The 20,424-nt window shown below is 45.2% G+C and overlaps 1 protein-coding gene across 1 annotated transcript in view; it reads right to left on the bottom strand.

Moving 5' to 3' along the window:
- Window positions 1–20,424, bottom strand: part of LOC112218407 (membrane-associated guanylate kinase, WW and PDZ domain-containing protein 2) — a 312,288-nt gene that overhangs the window by 26,393 nt on the left and 265,471 nt on the right. Inside the window, exons 13-16 of the mRNA XM_042302010.1 lie at window positions 17,590–17,782; window positions 7,919–8,010; window positions 519–711; window positions 44–295 (exon numbers count right to left, since the gene is read on the bottom strand). Of these exons, the coding sequence (XP_042157944.1) occupies window positions 44–295; window positions 519–711; window positions 7,919–8,010; window positions 17,590–17,782 (730 nt within the window). The remainder of the gene's footprint in view (window positions 1–43; window positions 296–518; window positions 712–7,918; window positions 8,011–17,589; window positions 17,783–20,424) is intronic.

Below are 20,424 nucleotides of genomic sequence, written 5' to 3'. Positions count from 1 at the left end.
TAATTCTATTTCTATGGTGTGTGAGAAAGAATGTCTGACTCACTGATGATGGCAGCATTCTCCGGTCGGTTCAACGAGCTGATGATAACGAAGCCAAAGCCTTCATTCTCCTTGCGGTGGATGATGACATCATTGGTTTGCAGGGGGACGGCACCCTCCAGGGGGGAGGTGACGGAGGGCGGCGGGACGTTGTCGGGGGTGACGGGACAGGAAGCTGAGGCGTCGTCGCTGTGTGGGGAGCTGTGCTGCGTGGACACGGAGCCAGGGCTACGGCCATTCACCCCTAACACCTCACCTACAGAAGGCAGCATAGGGGGAGAGAAAGAGAGAAAGAGAGAGAGTGTGTTTTCTTTGCCCCTCCCTCTGTAGTGTACACTACTCACCAGGGAAATTGATTCTCTTCCGGACCATCAGGCTGACCTGGCCGTTGTATAGTGTGTAAGGTGTGTATAGTGTATAGTACTGTACAATACATTATAATGGTGATTAGTTTCTACTCTGTAGTGTACACTACTCACTGGGGAAGTGGACTCTCCTCCGGACCGCCAGGCTGACCTGGCCATTGCGAGCGGCGGCGTGCATCAGGTCGATCACGTATCTGTGTGGTTTCCCAGCAACCACCATCTTATCCACGGAGATGAGCTCGTCCCCGGGTCGAAGTCGTCCGTCGCGTTCTGCAGGAGTGTTCTCTATGATCGCCCCGATCACAATCTGTTCAACGACAATCTATATTAGCAGCATATATATGTATATATATATATGTATATGTATATATATATGTATATATATATACATAACAAAACATTTATAACGCCTGCTATTTCCATGACATAGACTGACCAGGTGAATCCAGGTGAAAGCTACCATCCTTTATTTATGTCACTTGTTAAATCCACTTCAATCAGTGTGAATGAAGGGAAGGGGACATGTTAAAGAAGGATTTTAACACCTTCAGACAATTGAGACATGGATTGCGCATGTCCCATTCAGAGGGTGAATGGGAAAGACAAATGATTTAAGTGCCTTTGAATGGGGTATGGTAGTAGGTGCCAGGTGCAACAGTTTGTGTCAAGAACTGCAATGCTGCTGGGTTTGTCACACAACAGTTTCCCATGTGAATCAAGAATGGTCCACCACCCAGCCAACTGGACACAACTGTGGGAAGAATTGGAGTCAACATGGGCCAGCATCCCTGTGGAACTTTTTCAACATCTTGTAGAGTCAATGACACAACAAATTGAGACTGTTCTGACGGATGGGGGGGCGAAACTCAATATTAGGAAAGTGTTCCTCATGTTTGGTATACTCTAAATCTTCCAACTCACAGATATGTAAACATTGAAGGTTTAGGACCGGCCAAGGGGAGGGGTAGCTGTATTTAGTGTAGTCTTTTCTGAGATACTGCAAGTGTTCTAACAACATGGTGAAGGGTTTATCTCCCCTTTTGGATAAGTGTTGTGTAAGCATCAATTAACAGAAAATTCCAAATGGTCTACTAATGGACTATTACTTGGAACTGGAGCATTCGCCGTATTGTATTAATTCGTTAATTAATTGTAATGTAACAAAATGTGGAAAAAGTCAATGGGTCTAAATGCTTTCCAAATGCACTGTATGTCTCACGCTGAGGGTTGTTCTAGAATACAACAAGGCGAATGCTCCAGTTCCAAGTAATAGTCCATTATGTAGTAGACCATTTGGAATTTTCTGTTTATTAATTCATTACTGAATTAATTAATGAACATGCACCTGTGGAACTTAGGACACTAAAGAGGCCTTTCTACTGACTTTGAAAAACACCAAAAGAAAGATGCCCAGGGTCCCTGCTCATCTGCGTGAATGTGCCTTAGGCATGCTGCAAGGAGACATAAGGACCGCAGATGTGGCCCGAGGCAATAAATTGCAATGTCCATACTGTGAGAAGCCTAAGACAGTGCTACAGGGAGACAGGACGGACAGCTGATCGTCCTCACAGTGGCAGACCACGTATAACAACACCTGTAGAGTACTGTGACAGGATGGCAACAACAACTGCCCAAGTTACACCAGGAACACACAATCCCTCCATCAGTGCTCAGAATGTTTGCAATAGGCTGAGAGAGGCCAGACTGAGGGCTTGTAGGCCTGTTGTAAGGCTGGTCCTCACCAGACATCACCGGAAACAACGTCGCCTGTGGGCACAAACCCACTGGTCACTGTGGTGCTCTTCACTGACGAGTCACAGTTTTCTCTCACCAGGGGTGATGGTCAGATTCGAGTTTATCATCGAAGGAATGAGCATTACACCGAGGCCTGTACTCTGGAGCAGGAACAATTTGGAGGTGGAGAGTCCGTCATGATCTGGGGCGGTGTGTCACAGCATCATTGGACTCATCCTGACATGACCCTCCAGCATGACAATGCCACCAGCCATACTGCTCATTCTGTGCATGATTTCCTGCAAGACAGGAATGTCAGTGTTCTGCCATGGCCAGCGAAGAGCCCTGATCTCAATCCCATTGAGCACATCTGGGACCTGTTGGATCAGAGGGTGAGGGCTAGGGCCATTCCCCCCAGAAATGTCCAGGAACTTGCAGGTGCCTTGCTGGAAGAGTGGGGTAACATATCACAGCAAGAACTGGCAAATATGGTGCAGTTCATGAGGAGGAGATGCACTGCAGTACTTAATGCAGCTGGTACTGACTATTACTTATGATTTGTTCAGGGACACATTATTCCATTTCTGTTAGTCACATGTCTGTGGAACTTGTTCAGTTTTTTGTCTCAGTTGTTGAATCTTATGGTCATACAAATATTTACATGTTAATATTTCTGAAAGTAAACGCAGTTGACAGTAAGAGGATGTTTATTTTTTTTGCTGAGTTTAGAATGGATCTACTGTTTATCAGACTTGCGTTCAATGACAATGACAGATCGTTAAACTCGCATTTCTATCTGAAATCAGTTGGGTAGTACAAAAAGTTACATAATGGACCTTTTAAATCAAATCAAATTGTGTTTGTCACATGCTTCATAAACAACAGGTGTAGACTAACAGCGAAATACTTACTTATAGGACCTTCCCAACAGTGCGGACAGAAAGAAAATATAGGAAAGTAAAACACGTAATAATAAATACACAATGAGTATAACTTGGCTGTTTACACAATGTACCAGTATCGAGTCAATGTGCAGGGGTTTGAGGTAATTGAGGGTGATGGGTACATATACAGTGCCTTGCGAAAGTATTCGGCCCCCTTGAACTTTGCGACCTTTTGCCACATTTCAGGCTTCAAACATAAAGATATAAAACTGTATTTTTTTGTGAAGAACAAGTGGGACACAATCATGAAGTGGAACGACATTTATTGGATATTTCAAACTTTTTTAACAAATCAAAAACTGAAAAATTGGGTGTGCAAAATTATTCAGCCCCTTTACTTTCAGTGCAGCAAACTCTCTCCAGAAGTTCAGTGAGGATCTCTGAATGATCCAATGTTGACCTAAATGACTAATGAAGATAAATACAATCCACCTGTGTGTAATCAAGTCTCCGTATAAATGCACCTGCACTGTGATAGTCTCAGAGGTCCGTTAAAAGCGCAGAGAGCATCATGAAGAACAAGGAACACACCAGGCAGGTCTGAGATACTGTTGTGAAGAAGTTTAAAGCCGGATTTGGATACAAAAAGATTTCCCAAGCTTTAAACATCCCAAGGAGCACTGTGCAAGCGATAATATTGAAATGGAAGGAGTATCAGACCACTGCAAATCTACCAAGACCTGGCCGTCCCTCTAAACTTTCAGCTCATACAAGGAGAAGACTGATCAGAGATGCAGCCAAGAGGCCCATGATCACTCTGGATGAACTGCAGAGATCTACAGCTGAGGTGTGAGACTCTGTCCATAGGACAACAATCAGTCGTATATTGCACAAATCTGGCCTTTATGGCAAGAAGAAAGCCATTTCTTAAAGATATCCATAAAAAGTGTTGTTTAAAGTTTGCCACAAGCCACCTGGGAGACACACCAAACATGTGGAAGAAGGTGCTCTGGTCAGATGAAACCAAAATTGAACTTTTTGGCAACAATGCAAAGCGTTATGTTTGGCGTAAAAGGAACACAGCTCATCACCCTGAACACAACATCCCCACTGTCAAACATGGTGGTGGCAGCATCATGGTTTGGGCCTGCTTTTCTTCAGCAGGGACAGGGAAGATGGTTAAAATTGATGGGAAGATGGATGGAGCCAAATACAGGACCATTCTGGAAGAAAACCTGATGGACTCTGCAAAAGACCTGAGACTGGGACGGAGATTTGTCTTCCAACAAGACAATGATCCAAAACATAAAGCAAAATCTACAATGGAATGGTTCAAAAATAAACATATCCAGGTGTTAGAATGGCCAAGTCAAAGTCCAGACCTGAATCCAATCGAGAATCTGTGGAAAGAACTGAAAACTGCTGTTCACAAATGCTCTCCATCCAACCTCACTGAGCTCGAGCTGTTTTACAAGGAGGAATGGGAAAAAATTTCAGTCTCTCGATGTGCAAAACTGATAGAGACATACCCCAAGCGACTTACAGCTGTAATCGCAGCAAAAGGTGGCGCTAAAGTATTAACTTAAGGGGGCTGAATAATTTTGCACGCCCAATTTTTCAGTTTTTGATTTGTTAAAAAAGTTCGAAATATCCAATAAATGTCGTTCCACTTCATGATTGTGTCCCACTTGTTGTTGATTCTTCACAAAAAATACAGTTTTATATCTTTATGTTTGAAGCCTGAAATGTGGCAAAAGGTCGCAAAGTTCAAGGGGGCCGAATACTTTCGCAAGGCACTGTAACTAGGAATAAAGTTGTAGATAGTAAACAGTAGCAGCAGTGAATGTGAGGAGTCAAAAAAGTTTGTGCAAAAAGGTTCAAGGCAGATTGTCCAGGTAGCTATTTTACTAACTATTTAGCAGTCTTATGGCCTGGGGGTAGAAGTTGTTCAGAGTCCTTTCGGTTCCAGACTTTGCTTTGTGGTAGCAGAGAACACAGTCTATGACTAGGGTGGCTGGAGTCTTTGACAATTGTTTGGGCTTTCCTCTGACACTGCCTGGTATATAGGTCTTGAATGGCAGGAAGCTTGGCCGCAGTGATGTACTGGGCCGTACAAACTACCCTCTGTAGCACTTTACGGTCAGATGCCGAGCAGTTGCCATACCAGGCGTGATGCAACCAGTCAGGATGCTCTCGATGGTAAAGCTGTAGAACGTTTTGAGGATCTGGGGACCCATGACAAATCTTTTCAGTCTCCTGAGGGTGAAAAGGTGTTGTCATGTCCCCTTCTCGACTGTCTTTGTGTGTTTGGACCATGATAGTTTGTTGGTGATGTGGACACCAAGGAACTTGTCTTGCTGACGTTCAGGGAGCGGTTGTTGTTCTGCCAGGTCTTTGACCTCCTCCCTGTAGACAGTCTCATAGTTGTCAGTGAACAGGCTTACCACCGTTGTGTGGCAAACTTAATAATGGTAGCAAACTTAATAATGGTGTTGGGGTCGTGTGCGGCCATGCAGTCATGGGTGACCAGGGAGTACAGGAGGGGATTAAGCAAGCACCCTGAAGGGCCCCCGCGTTGAGGGTCAGCGTAGCGAATGTGATGTTGCCTATCCTCACCACCTGGGGGTGGCCCGTCAAGAAATCCAGAATCCAGTTGCCGAGGCAGGTGATCAGTCCCAGGGTCCATAGTTTATTGATGAGCTTGGGGGGCACTATGGTGTTGAACGCTGAGTTGTAGTCAATAAACAGCATGTCCCTCTTGTCTAGGTGGGAAAGGCCAGTGTGGAGTGCAATACAGATTGTGTCATCTGGGGATCAGATGGGGCGGTATGCGAATTTGAGTGTCAATGTGAGCCATGGCCAGCCTTTCAAAGCATTTCATTCCTACAGGAGTGCTACGAGGCGATAGTCATTTTTAAAGATTACCATGGCGTTATTGGGCACAGGGACTATGGTAGTCTGCTTGAAACATGTAGATATTACAGACTGGGTCAAGAAGAGGTTGAAAATATTAGTGAAGACACTTGCCAACGCATGCTCTGAGTTCACGTCCTGGTAATACGTCTGGCTCTGCGGCCTTGTGAATTAACCTCTTGAGCTTATGGCTGAATACTGCCCCCTTTGGAGGAAGTGCGTGCCCATAGTAAACTGAAAATATTTTTTTCCAAAATTGCTAATATATGCATATAATAATAATTATTGAATAGAAAACACTCTAAAGTTTCTAAAACCGTTTAAATTATGTCTGTATGTAAAGCAGAACTCTCAGGGCAGCCTTTCTCCCAAACTCTCTCTTGTCAAGAGAAAAGTTGGGTCAACTTTGACGTCTTCGCCCCCACCCTTCCCAGGCAGCTACCGATCTGGGAACAGTATGTATTTGTTCAGCGCGATGTCTGCTTTCAATTGGCACGTTCATTGTTTGAATTTCGCGCTCCCTCATCCTTTGGCGGGCGAAAATGCCCGGGTCACTCTCAAATACATGCACTCTATTGCGCGCGGCCGATTTGGGGAACGTTCTTTTCCAATAGACACCATTTGAAGCCGGTTCGTTTGTTCGCGATTATCATTGTTTTACATGATAAAAACATCATTTTGCTCGATTCTGCACTTAGTTTGACCAGTTTAGTCGACATATAATATGTAATTTTGAAGTTTTGATGCGCAAGAGTGCGGGACCAGAAGGAGCAGAAGTTATTTTGGGTGCATTTCAGCTGAAGCTGTTAGCATATGCTAATACAAAGACGCACAACTTGAAACCAAACGATGTATTGGGTAAGTATGACTCCTTCTACGTCTTCTGATCGAAGAACATCAAAGGTAAGGGAATATTTATGTGGTTATTTTGGGTTTCTGTGGACTCCAAACGTAGAGGAGACACTGCTAATATCTGAGCGCCGACTCATAGCATAGACTAGTGAACGAATTCTGTAACGTTAAAAATAAATGTAACACAGCGGTTGTATTAAGAAGAAGTGTATCTTTGTAACTATATGTAGAACATGTATATTTAGTCATGTTTATTGCTTGTTATCTGACGTTATCTGTCGGAGCTATCATAATTTCTCCGGACATTTTGAGTAGCATTTTTTGAAATGTCGTCATTGTAAACAGAGATTTATGGATATTAATGGCATATTATTGAAAAAAAAAATGTACTGTGTAACATGTAATATTACTGTCATCTGATGAAGATTTTCAAAAGGTTAGTGAATTATTTATTTTTTAATCCTACTTTTAAATTTTATATTTTCTGGGACAAAATGGCCGCCGCTTGCCTTTTGTTTCGGTGGTGGTCTAATATAAATGTGTGCTATGTTTTCGCCGTAAAACATTTTAGAAATCTGACTTGCTGGGTAGATGAACAAGGTGTTTATCTTTCATTTGAGCTATTGGACTTGTGTAGGTGTGGAGGTTAAATATTTCTAAGAATATTTTTTCGCATTTTGCGTTATGCTAATGAGCTTGAGCCGTAGTCACGATCCCGGATCCGGGATGGGTAGCATCAAGAGTTAACATTAAAAGGTTATCACCTGTTTAACTGTCTTACTCATGTCAGCTAGAGAGAGCGTGATTATACAGTTGTCAGGTTTAATTTGATTATATTGTGTGTAAAATTACATTAAGTGTGTGTTATAGTGTATGTGGTTACTATGGTGTTAGGTGTGTATTTTATGATGTTAGGTTGGCATTATATGTTGTTCCCGTGTGTATGCTATTAAGTGTGTAGGCAGCAGCAGGCAGCAGGTGTGTTAAATGAGGATATACGTGCTTGTGTGAGGTGTGTATTACATGTTGTTAAGTTTGGTTGTATTATGGTGTGTTAGGTATGCATTATATGGTGTGTGTGTGTTGTCCAGCCCGTCCCATACGAGCCTTGTCACGGGCGTCCGGACTCACAGCCTGCACGGCCTCGTCTCCCCCCAGGATGCGGAAGCCAAACCCAGTCTTCTCCCTCAACAGGTGCACCTCCACATCCTGGTACTCTGGACCTGACGAGGGGAGAGAAAGAGAGAGGGGAGAGAGGGGGACAGAGAGAGAGACGGAGTGAGGGGCAGGGAGAGAGGGGGAGGGGAGAGGAATGGAGAGAGAGAGAGAGAGGGGTGGAGGAAGCAGAGTGAGACAGAGGGAAATAGGGGCAGAAAGATAGGGAGCAGAGAGGGATGGAGAGGACAAAAGAGATAGGGAGGGAAAAAGGGGTTGGAGACAGACAAAGACAGGTGAGAGAGGAGGAAGAAATAGACCAAAAAGTTGAATACAGAGAAATAGATTGCACAAACAGACTACCGTGGCCAAGAGAGGAAAGAATGCAGCACTGATTTGTAATCTGTTTGGAGTAAGAGTCCTTTCTTCATCTAGGCTGAACAACAAAAAAATGATCTGTATAAATTATACTGATTGCATTTTAGTATTCACATGCAGTGTTGATAATAAAATCCCCTTAGTGTCAGATGACGTGCCCACACATCAATCAATTAACATAATACAACAATCCCCATCAAAATCTGACTGTTTAAATATTTGTTTGTTTTGCATGGGCTGTTTCGCTTCATAGTCAGTTACAAAGGACAATTTGTCATCAATCCAGACACCAAGGTACTTATTTTGAGAAACAAGCTAAGTTTGGGCAGATATGCAGGTCCTCAGGGTCAACATTTCATAACCTAGAAAACCCGAATGAGCTTGGTTTTACTTGTAAGTAACACTAATTTAATATCTATAAGTGAATCAAAATCATGCACAAGATTACAAAACTGTGTCATCTGCATAGAGATGAATGTTACAAGTATTAACAGTGTTTCCTGTGTCATTAATTTACAGAGTGAACAATAATGGACCCACAATCGAACCCTGAGGAACACCTTTTTGAATCTCAAGAAATGCAGATTGAATCCCGTCTGTCAAGATAGCTGGAGTTCTGTCACTAAGATAATTCTGAAACCATAAACAGGGTGTACACTACCGGTCAACATTTTTAGAACACATACTCATTCAAACATTTTCTTTATTTGAACTATTTTCAACATTGTAGAATAATAGTGAAGACATAAAAACTATTAAATAACAGATATGGAATCATGTACTAACCAAAAAAGTGTTAAACAAATCAAAATATATTTAATATTTGAGATTCTTCAAATAGCCACCCTTTGCCTTGATGACAGCTTTGCACACTCTTGAAATGTATGACTTCCAGGCAGGATGTGTAAACCTTCAGATAGCTCTGGACTGAACCAAGGGCAAGACCTATTTTGAATTATCCGTTTGTAAAGGGAGCATGTTTATCTACAATACAATTGAAAACATTTGAGAAGTGGTTCAGAGCCAACTCTGGGTCAGGAATAGATGCGATACAATCAAAGTCACCAAAATAAATGCCTCAAAAAAGGCCTGTTCATTGTCATTTTTAAAATTCCTTGTTGATAAAAACAAGGTTTGGATCTAAATCTATCCTTGACACATACAATAGGAAAGTGGTCACTATTATCCAATGCAAATTGTAATGTGTACCCTGGGAGTTGGGAAGCAAGTACAGGGAATGAAAATGTAATAAATAGAACAAAACAAGAAACACGAAAAGCGTCCAGAGATGAAACAGTAATAACGCATGAAATAATGCCATGAGGAGAGAACCAAGGGGAGTGACAGATATAGGGGAGGTAATCAGGAAGGTGATATAATCCAGGTGAGTGTCATGAGGCGCAGGTGCACGTAACGATGGTGACAGGTGTTCGTAATGATGAGACAACTGGCAACATTGAGTGCCAGAGAGGGGGTCCAGGGGTAAACATGACAGTACCCCCTCTCTGATGTGCGGCCCCAGCCGCCAAGGGACGGTCCCGAAGCCCAGGAGCGGGCCGGTCGCATCTGCTGGAACCTGTAGAGCCGGCTGAGGCTCGGGAACCGTAGAGTCGGCTGAGGTGCGGGATGGGAGCCTGAAGACCCGGCTGAGGCGCAGAATGGGAGCCTGACAAGCCGCCTGAGGCTTGAGAACCTGTCGAGCCAACCGAGGCATGAAAGTTTGATAAGCCATGGGATGGGAGCCCCACAAGCCGGCTGAGGCACGGGAAGGGAGCCCCACGAGCCGGCTGAGGAGCGGGATGGGGGCCGGTTGAGGCACAGGGTGGGAGCCCCACGAGCCGGCTGAGGCGCGGGATGGGAGCCGGCTGAGCGGCGGGATGGGAGTCCGACGAGCCGGCTGAGGCGCAGGATGGGAACCTGATGAGCCGGCTGAGGCACGGGATTGGAGCCTGACGAGTCGGCTGAGGCACGGGATGGGAACTTGACGAGCCGGCTGAGGTGCGGGATTGGAACCTGACAAGCTGGCTGAGGCGCGGGATGGGAGCCTGGTGAGTTGGCTGAGGGGCGGGATGGGAACTTGACGAGCCGGCTGAGGCGCGAAATGGGAACCTGACAAGCTGGCTGAGGCGCGGGATGGGAGCCTGGTGAGTTGGCTGAGGGGCGGGATGGGAACTTGACGAGCCGGCTGAGGTGCGGGATTGGAACCTTATGAGCTGGCTGAGAAATGGCATGGGAACTTGACGAGCCGGCTGAGGCGCGAAATGGGAACCTGACAAGCCTGAAGAGCCGGTTGAGGCGTGGGGAGACTGCTGAGCCACCTGAGGCTTGAGATACCCGTCGAGCCAGCTGAGGCATGGAAGCCTGATGAGCTGGCCGACGCGCGGGATGGGAGACTGACGAGCCGGCTGAGGCGCGGGATGGGAGCCTGATTAGCCGCTGAGGCACGGGATGGGGGAATGACTTTATTGATTTATTTTATTTTTACCCATTTTTCTCCCCAATTTCGTGGTATCCAATTGTTTAGTAGATACTATCTTGTCTCATCGCTACAACTCCCATATGGGCTCGGGAGAGACGAATGTTGAAAGTGATGTGTCCTCCGATACACAACCCAACCAAGCCGCACTGCTTCTTAACACAGCGCGCATCCAACCCGGAAGCCAGCGGCACCAATGTGTCGGAGGAAACACCGTGCACCTGGCAACCTTGGTTAGCGCGCACTGCGCCCAGCCCGCCACAGGAGTCGCTGGTGCGCAATGAGACAAGGATGTCCCTACCGGCCAAGCCCTCCCTAATCCGGACGACACTAGGCCAATTGTGCGTCGCCCTACGGACCTCCCGGTCGCGGCCGGTTCCGACAGAGCTTGGGCGCGAACCCAGAGTCTCTGGTGGCACAGCTGGCATTGCTGTACAGCGCCCTTAACCACTGCGCCACCCGGGAGGCCCTGACAAGCCAGCTGAGGCATGGGGAGCCTGACGAGCCATCCGTGGCTTGAGAACCTGTCTAGTTATCTGAGTCATGGAAGCTTGACGAGTCAGCTGAGGCCTCCTCAGTTGCTTCGGCAGTGCCACTTGTACCTGACGTCACCAGTAAAAACAATACTTCATGTTTTTTGCCCCTAGGAAGTTATTCTGTAACGTGTACACTGGGAGTCGGGAAGCAAGTACAGGGAGTTTAAATGTAATAATAAATAGAACATAACCAAACAAGAAACACGTAAAGCATAGAGACATGAAACAGAGTCAATAAAGCCTGAGGAAAGAACCAAGGGGAATGACAGATAAAGGGGTGGTAATCAGGAAGGTGATGGAGTCCAGGTGAATGTCATGAGGCGCAGGTGTGTGTAATGATAGTGACAGGTGTGTGTAATGATTAGACAACTGGCGACGTTGAGCGCCGGAGAGGGGGAGCTTGAGTAAACATGACACAAATACCCCACTATTTGTAAATATGAGGTCAATAAAAGGCAATTCCATAGGGCCCTTTAAGTTAGGAGAAGTGGGATTTGTAATCAGCTGGGTCAAATTTAAATTAGTGCAAAAATTATTTAAATAGTGAGCATCCTGCTTTCCCCATGCAAGATTAAACTCTCCAGTGATCAACACCTCTGGGGTTGTAAAAATGGCAATTAAATCAGTGAGTTCTAGTACACATTTCTTGGTAGAGGGGGAAGGATAGATTCCTTTAACTCTTATTTTTGAGTTTGAACTCAACTGAAGACATAAACCCAACACTTTAAATTGTATAGGATTGGATGTAGCCTTTAACAGATACACAGAAAGAAGATTAGTTGTGTAAATAGCAACACCACAACCTCAGAGTCCAGAGGTTTATCAGTTAACCAGGTTTCATTCAGATCAAATAAAGGGTCTGCCTGAGAGGCCCAGATCTGGACATTATCCGTTTTAGGTAATAAACTACGAATATTAAGATTTAAAAATGATTAAACCTTTTCTAAATGTAAAGTTTTAGAGTTTCAATATTATTATTGAATTATTATTCAGATTACTTTGAGATTTCAGAACAACAGGAAAGATTGGATTATAGCAATTAGGAAAATCAAAGTAGGAATAGCAATGACATTTCTCCAGTTAGCACCATTAGGCATGTCACCACTTTCAGATACAACATGTTGAACTCTCACAGTGACCCTTTGGAGATGGTAAAAACGGACTTACATGTAATGCTAACATTGTCCTCACATCAATTTAGTTGACCAAGAACCGCAGACCCCAGTGAAGCAGAACCCACCTTAGACCCCGGCGATGCCATCACAATGTTGGCCGATATGGAAGGAACCTCCGGCACTCCATGAAAAGATGGTGCTGGAATATCAGGCTCCAGAGCTGCGAAGCTCTTCGATGTTGGCAGCTCATTCATGAATCCCGTCTCCGCAGAGGGCTCAGAAACTGGCGGACGCTGCCCTCAACTTCCACGATGAACAGCGACGTGTCTCCCTGTCTGGCCAGCCAGGTCCAGGAGAGGATCATCCCGCCGACTCCATTTTTTTGTCGGTGAGCAATCACTTCTGAGCAGTGGCCAGTCAACCAAAGAAAATCTTTGAAAATTCCCATCATTCCATTGTGATGCAAGGCCCTCGGAGTGGAGGAAAATTAGAAAATTGCAGGTCTTGGCTTTCCCAGTAGTCTCAGTCTCAGTAATCGGCTATTTGTATGCCCAGCGTAGCGACTTCTTCTCTGTAGCCCTCCGCGAGCAGGCAATTGTCACACTGAAAGTCAGGGTGTTCGACTTCATCCCGGAACAGGGCGAAGTATATATTACCCCTGCAGCGTTGATAGCGCAACGAGTCCTTCATTATTGCACCCTCATTATCGCACCCTCCTGACTCTCCCAACATGTCTTATATCTCCTAGATATAGGATGTACACTTCCAAAATGTTGTAACAATGACGCTGGGAGTCATGAAGCTGGTGCAGTCGGCTAACCCAGTCGGCTAACTGCTAGCTCGCCTGCCCGGTCTGTTAACTGCTTGCTTGCTAATCCGTTCTGCTAACTGCTAGCCCCTGCTAACTGCTTGCTAACCCGGCCTGCTAACTGCTTGCTAACCCGGCCTGCTAACTGCTTGCTAACCCGGCCTGCTAACTGCTAGCTTGCCCTGGTCTACTAACTGCTAGCTGCCGGGCCCGGCCTGCTAACTGCTAGCTTACCTGCCTGGTCTGTAACTGCTAGCCCATGCTAACTGCTTGCTTGCTAACCCGGCCTGCTAACTGCTAGCTTGCCCCGGTCTACTAGCTGCTAGCTTGTTTAGCCCCAGCCTACTAACTGTTAGCTTGTTAGCATCGGCCTGCTAACTGTCTGAATCGCTGTGTCCTCAGCCAGCCCAACCACTCACTGGACCCATATGTTCACTTGGCTAAGCATTCCTCTCTCTAATATCAATATGCCTTGTCCATTACTGTCCTGGTTAGTGATTACTGTCTTATTTCACTGTAGAGCCTCTAGCCCTGCTCAATATGCCTTAACCAACCATGTTGTTCCACCTCCTACATATGCGATGACATCACCTGGTTTAAACATCTCTAGAGACGGTATCTCTCTCTTCATTACTCAATGCCTAGGTTTACCTACAATGTACTCACATCCTACCTTACCTTTGTCTGTACACTATGCCTTGAAACTATGCTATCGTGCCCAGAAACCTGCTCCTTTTACTCTCTTTTCTGAATGTGCTAGACGGCCAGTTCGTATATGCTTTAGCCGTACCATTATCCTACTTCTCCTCTGTTCCTCTGGTGATGTGGAGGTTAATCCAGGTCCTGCCGTGCCTAGCTCCACTCCCAACCCACGGGTGCTCTCATTTGTTGACTTCTGTAAACGTAAAAGCCTTGGTTTCATGCATGTTAACATTAGAAGCCTACTCCCTAAGTTTGTTTTACTCACTGCTTTAGCACACTATGCCAACCCAAATGTCTTAGCCGTGTCTGAATCCTGGCTTAGGAAAACCACCAAAAACCTTGAAATTTCCATTCCTAACAATAATGTTTTCTGCCAAGATAGAAGGGGGCGGTGTTGCAATCTACTGCAAAGATAGCCTGCAGAGCTGTATTACTGTCTAAGTCTGTACCCAAACAATTTGAGCTTCTACTTCTAAAAATTCACCTATCCAGAAACAAGTCTCTCACTGTTGCCGCTTGGTATAGACCTCCCTCTGCCCCAAGCTGTGCCCTTGATACCATATGTGAATTGATTGCCCCCCATCTATCTTCTGAGCTCGTGCTACTAGGTGACCTAAACTGGGACATGTTTAACACCCCGGCCATCCTACAAACTAAGCTTGATGCCCTCAATCTCACACAAATGATCAATGAACCTACCAGGTACAACCCCAAATCAGTAAACACGGCCACCCTCATAGATGTCATCCTAACTAATTCACCCTCCAAATACACCTCCGCTGTTATCAATCAAGATCTCAGCGATCACTGCCTCATTGCCTGCATCCGTAATGGGTCTACGACCAAACGACCACCCCTCATCACTGTCAAACGCTCCTGAAACATTTCTGCGAGCAGGCCTTTCTAATCGACCTGGCCGGGGTATCCTGGAATAACATTGACCTCATCCCGTCAGTAGATGATGCCTGGCTATTCTTTAAAAGTGCCTTCCTCACCATCTTAAATGCCCACTCAAAACATGTAGAACTAGGAATAGATATAGTCCTTGGTTCACTCCAGACCTGTCTGCCCTTGTCCAGCACAAAAACATCCTGTGGTGTTCTGCATTAGCATCGAATAGACCCAGTGATATGCAACTTTTCAGGGAAGTTAGGAACAAATATACACAGGCAGTTAGAAAAGCTAAGGCAAGCTTTTTCAAACAGAAATTTGCATCCTGTAGTACTAACTCAAAAAAGTTCTGGGACACTGTAAAGTCCATGGAGAATAAGAGCACCTCCTCCCAGCTGCCCACTGCTCTGAGGCTAGGAAACACTGTCACCACCAATCCACTATAATTGAGAATTTCAAAAAGCATTTCTCTACGGCTGGCCATGCTTTCCACTTGGCTACCCCTACCCCGGTCAACTGCCTGGCACGAGCCACAGCAACCGGCTAAAGCCCCCATAATGTGCAAATCAGCTATTTGTATGCCCAGCGTAGCTGAAGTTCTGAAAGAGCTGCAAAATCTGGACCGTACAAATCAGCCGAGCTAGACAATCTGGACCCTCTCTTTCTAAAATTATCTGCCGAAATTGTTGCAACCCCTATTACTAGCCTGTTCAACCTCTCTTTCGTATCGTCTGAGATTCCCAAAGATTGGAAAGCTGCCGTGGTCATCCCCCTCGTCAAAGGGGGTGACACTCTAGACCCAAACTGCTACAAACCAATATCTATCCTACCCTGTCTTTCTAAGGTCTTCGAAAGCCAAGTTAACAAACAGATTGCTGACCATTTCGAATCCCACCAGAGCTGGTCATGGGTGCACCTCAGCCATGCTCAAGGTTCTAAACGACATCATAACCACCATCGATAAGAGACATTACTGTGCTGCCGTATTCATCGACCTGGCCAAGGCTTTCGACTCTGTCAATCACAACATTCTTATTGGCAGACTCGACAGCCTTGGTTTCTCAAATGATTGCCTCGCCTGGTTAACCAGCTACTTCTCTGATAGAGTTCAGTGTGTTAAATCGGAGGGACTGTTATCCGGACGTCTGACAGTCTCTATGGATGTGCCACAGGGTTCAATTCTCGGGCCGACTCTCTTTTCTGTATACATCAATGATGTTGCTCTTGCTGCTGGTGATTCTCTGATCCACCTCTACACAGACGACACCATTCTGTATACTTCTGGCCCCTCCTTGGACACTGTGTTAACTAACTTCCAGATGAGCTTCAATGCCATACAAATCTCCTTCCGTGGCCTCCAACTGCTCTTAAACGCAAGTAAAACTAAATTCATGCTATTCAATCGATCACTGCCCGCACCTGCTCACCCGTCCAGTATCACTAATGTGGACAGCTCTGACTTACAATACGTGGACAACTACAAATACCTGGGTGTCTGGTTAGACTGTAAACTCTCCTTCCAGACTCACATTAAGCATCTCCAATCCAAAAATTAAATCTAGAATCGGCTTCCTATATCGCAAAAAAGCATCCTTCACTCATGCTGCCAAACATAGCCTCGTAAAACTGACCATCCTACCGATCCTCGACTTCGGTGATGTCATCTATAAAACAACCTAAAACACTCTACTCAAAAACTGGATGCAGTCTATCACAGTGCCATCCGTTTTCTCACCAAAGCCCCATACACTACCCACCATTGCGACCTGTACGCTCTCGTTGGTTGGCCCTCGCTTCATACTTGTCGCCAAATCCACTGGCTACAGGTTATCTACAAGTCTCTGCTAGGTAAAACCCTGCCTTATCTCAGCTCACTGGTCACCATAGCAGCACCCACTCGTAGCACGTGCTCCAGCAGGTATATCTCACTGGTCACCCCCAAAGCCAATTCCTCCTTTGTCTTTCCTCTGCTGCCCATGACTGGAACGAATTGCAAAAATCTCTGAAGCTGGAGACTCACATCTCCCTCACTAGCTTTAAGCACCAGCTGTCAGAGCAGCTTACAGATGACTGCACCTGTACATGGCCCATCTGCAAACAGCCCATCTATCTACCTACCTTATCCCCATACTGGTATTTATTTATTTTGCTCCTTTGCACCCCAGTATCTGTACCTGCACATTCACCTTCTGCCGATCTACCATTCCAGTGATTAATTGCTATATTGTAATTACTTCGCCACCATGGCCTATGTATTTCCTTAATTAACTTACTTCATTTTCACTCACTGTATATAGACTTTTTGTTTTCTTTTGTTCTACTGTATTACTGACTGTATGTTTTGTTCATTCCATGTGTGACCTGGACAAAAATTACAGACCTCTACATGCTTTGTAAGTAGGAAAACCTGCAAAATCGGCAGTGTATCAAATACTTGTTCAAATACTTATATTATTTTTTTATTTTTTATTTTACACCTACAGGGGGTATATCATTAATGTAATGAAGCTACTGTATGTTTATTTGGTTGTTCGTTTTTGGTTGTGGTAGAGCTCATTTCTGCCACTACTGGATGAAGCAAATATTACTTTGTCATATGTTCCCAGTCAAGGAAAATACTAAAGTGCAGAAACAGGAAGAGTGGCTTTGCTGGCATGCAATAAAAAAGTGAGTTTTCCCCACCAAGATTTACATTTACATGCTAAAATCACCACTGCCTTATACCATGAAACAATACTCACGCCTACTCTCATAGATGGCCCTAGACTTCTCATAGAGGTCGTATGGGTCGGGCTTGTTGAGGTCGAAGCCCTCTGTAGAGTCGGGGACCGAGGTGCTGTGCTGTGGCTGGGTAGGGAAGGGTGTGCCTGTGGGAAGCACTTGGGCTGACAGACTGGTCTGGGGACTACCATGGGGGTCCCACTGCTCTGGTAGCTGAATGCACAGCAGCAGAAATAGAGAAAGGGATGGGAAGGAAGAGAGCGAGAGAGAGAAGGGTGAGGGAGCAGGGAAAGTAAAGTGAGAAATGTATGAGTTATGAATTACATTAATTTAATACAGTCAGGTTTACTTAATTGTTTATACAATTGCATCTGGTTAAATAAAGGTGAAATAAATAAAAATAAAAATAAAATCTTAAAGCTGAAATGCAGTATACAGACTAATCAAATCAATAGGGGATTCAATTCATAAGTGTTTTTCATTCATGACTACATGGAACTCTATTCCACATCAAGTAACTGACGCAAGCAGTAAAATTAGATTTTAAAAAACTGATTAAAAAACACCTTATGGAACAGCGGGGACTGTGAAGCAACACAAACATTTGCACAGACACACGCATACCCACACATACGATAACATACGCACTATACATACAAACCCCCTGGAAAAAGCCCTGGAAGCAGAGGGGGGGGCTATCCCTCCATGCCCCACATAAGAGAACGTTGCTCTTGCCCCAGTTCACCTTAGCTGAAGAAACTCCTTCGTACACCTTCAGACTAGTGTCAAGTGCCTACATATTCTGCCCATCCCTGACCATCACAGAAACGTCATCTGCATACACCGACACTGCTATGCCTGTCAACACACCCATGCCTGTCCAACACACTCCCTGCAGTCTCCTGCGTAGCAGGCCCAAAAAAGACTCAATGGCTAGTGTATATAACTGCCCCAATAGAGAGCATCCTTCTCTAATGCCCCACCTCACCCAGACTGGCCTACTGAGCCCCCCTCCCACCTTGTGACCATACATGACACCCAGCATACCCAGCATACAACATCTTCACACAGGCCAAAAACATTTCCCCAAACACCGACATCACATGCTCCACTCCATCAAAAGCCTTTTTTTGGTCAAAAGAGACAAGTCCAAAGTTCACATTAGAAACTCTCGACAAGTCCAACATGTCCCTGATTAAGAACAAGCTGTCCGTGATGGAGCATCCTGGGATACAATATGTCTGGTCCTTGTGTACTACAGAGTCCAGATGGAACATCAGCCTGTTAGCGACGACCTTGGCAAATATCTTGTAGTTCGCACAAAGCAATGACACAGGCCTCCAGTTCCTAAGTTTACACAAGTCCCCTTTCTTGTGTAGGAGAGTCAGATCCGCACGACGACAGCTCATCGGCAACTCTCCTATCCCAATGCACTCACGAACCTACATTGCCTTACCTCACCAGCTCTACCTCCACCAGACTTATACTACGCTCGAGTTCCCCCAATACTCTCGTAACCTCTGAGGGTGAGAGAGCTGTATACTGTTTACAGAAAAGCCAAATTTGGATTTTTCCCACATCCCACCATTGACTCTGAGACTCATACTCCTCTCTTCGCTGCCCCCACCTTTCTAAAAAGTCTGGAATAGGATGCAATAGGATGCATTCCGAGGCCCTGGTGAAATAGCCAGCAGAGCCATGTTAATGTGGTGATACAAAAAACCCACCGGGAGAATGGTAGAGCCCAACACCCTATTGCTGATTCCTGGACATGTAAAACTGATTAAGTCGGGCTTCACTCACCCTAGCCCCAAAGACCTACACCCATGTATACTGTCTTGTGTTGGGATGTCTCGTTCTCCAAACATCCACTAGTTCAAACTGATGTCCCTTAACACCCCCGCTGAGCCTGAATGAGGCTCCTCCCCATTTCTGTATTTTGTCAAATCCATTATTCAGTTCCAGTCCCCACCGACCACCAGCGTCTCTTCAGGTGCTACCTGTGAGAGTTCCTGTCTAAGACACCCAAACAGAAGCCCAAATTTCTCCCCCTGTGTTTGGTGCATACACATACCTTAAGGGAACATTTTGACATTTCGTGTATGGTTAGTGAGAAAGTCCATATTGGAAATGTACGGTCACTTACTAGACGTCCGAAAACGTTTGTAAAATTTGCGGTTGGCGTCGGGCCGTGCGGTAGGGCCGGACCTACCGGGAAGTCATCAAATGAACTTTGTCGGACATTCGGTTTCCGTTTTATAAAATAATCCAATTTTGGTCATTTTTCCGCTGTCCCGGAAAATCCCACAAGAGGGCATAAGCAATCATATTGCTACTGGACAAAACATCACAAATCACGACGGGGCCTTATCTCGAAAACGGAAAATATTTCGAAGCCGAAACTCGGTGAGTGTAGGTTTGGCATAATGGGCAGTTGGCCCCGAACAAGATGGCGTCTAGGCCTCAACGGTTTTTGAGTTATGGCCATTTCTCTGGGATTAAAGGTCCAAAATGAAAATAGAGAAATTATTTTTCCACTTCACGTCAAAGTCAAGGAGCCTCCGGTGTCAATAAAAAAAGAACCGGCCATTTATCTATCGTCATTTAAGAGAAATCGTACAATGACAGATTGGTGATGTTCAAAGATAGGTGTTTTTTTTCAACAGTTACAGATCCAGTTGCAGGGTGTTCATACGAATCTTTTTAAAGTGTGCTGCGGAGCTCTGCGAGATTTCTGTGATTTTCTATGATTTTCTGAAATAACACACACTCACTAAACCCTCCGTAAATAACTCAGTTCTTAACATAAAGACTTAAAACTCAGGATCCTGTAAAAGAATAACCCAATGAGAATA

The sequence above is a fragment of the Oncorhynchus tshawytscha genome, linkage group LG19 (genome assembly GCF_018296145.1).
Source record: "Oncorhynchus tshawytscha isolate Ot180627B linkage group LG19, Otsh_v2.0, whole genome shotgun sequence".
Classification (NCBI taxonomy): Eukaryota; Metazoa; Chordata; class Actinopteri; order Salmoniformes; family Salmonidae; genus Oncorhynchus; species Oncorhynchus tshawytscha.
Note: the sequence above shows the minus strand (reverse complement) of the source record. Positions and strands in the feature narration are given on the sequence as shown.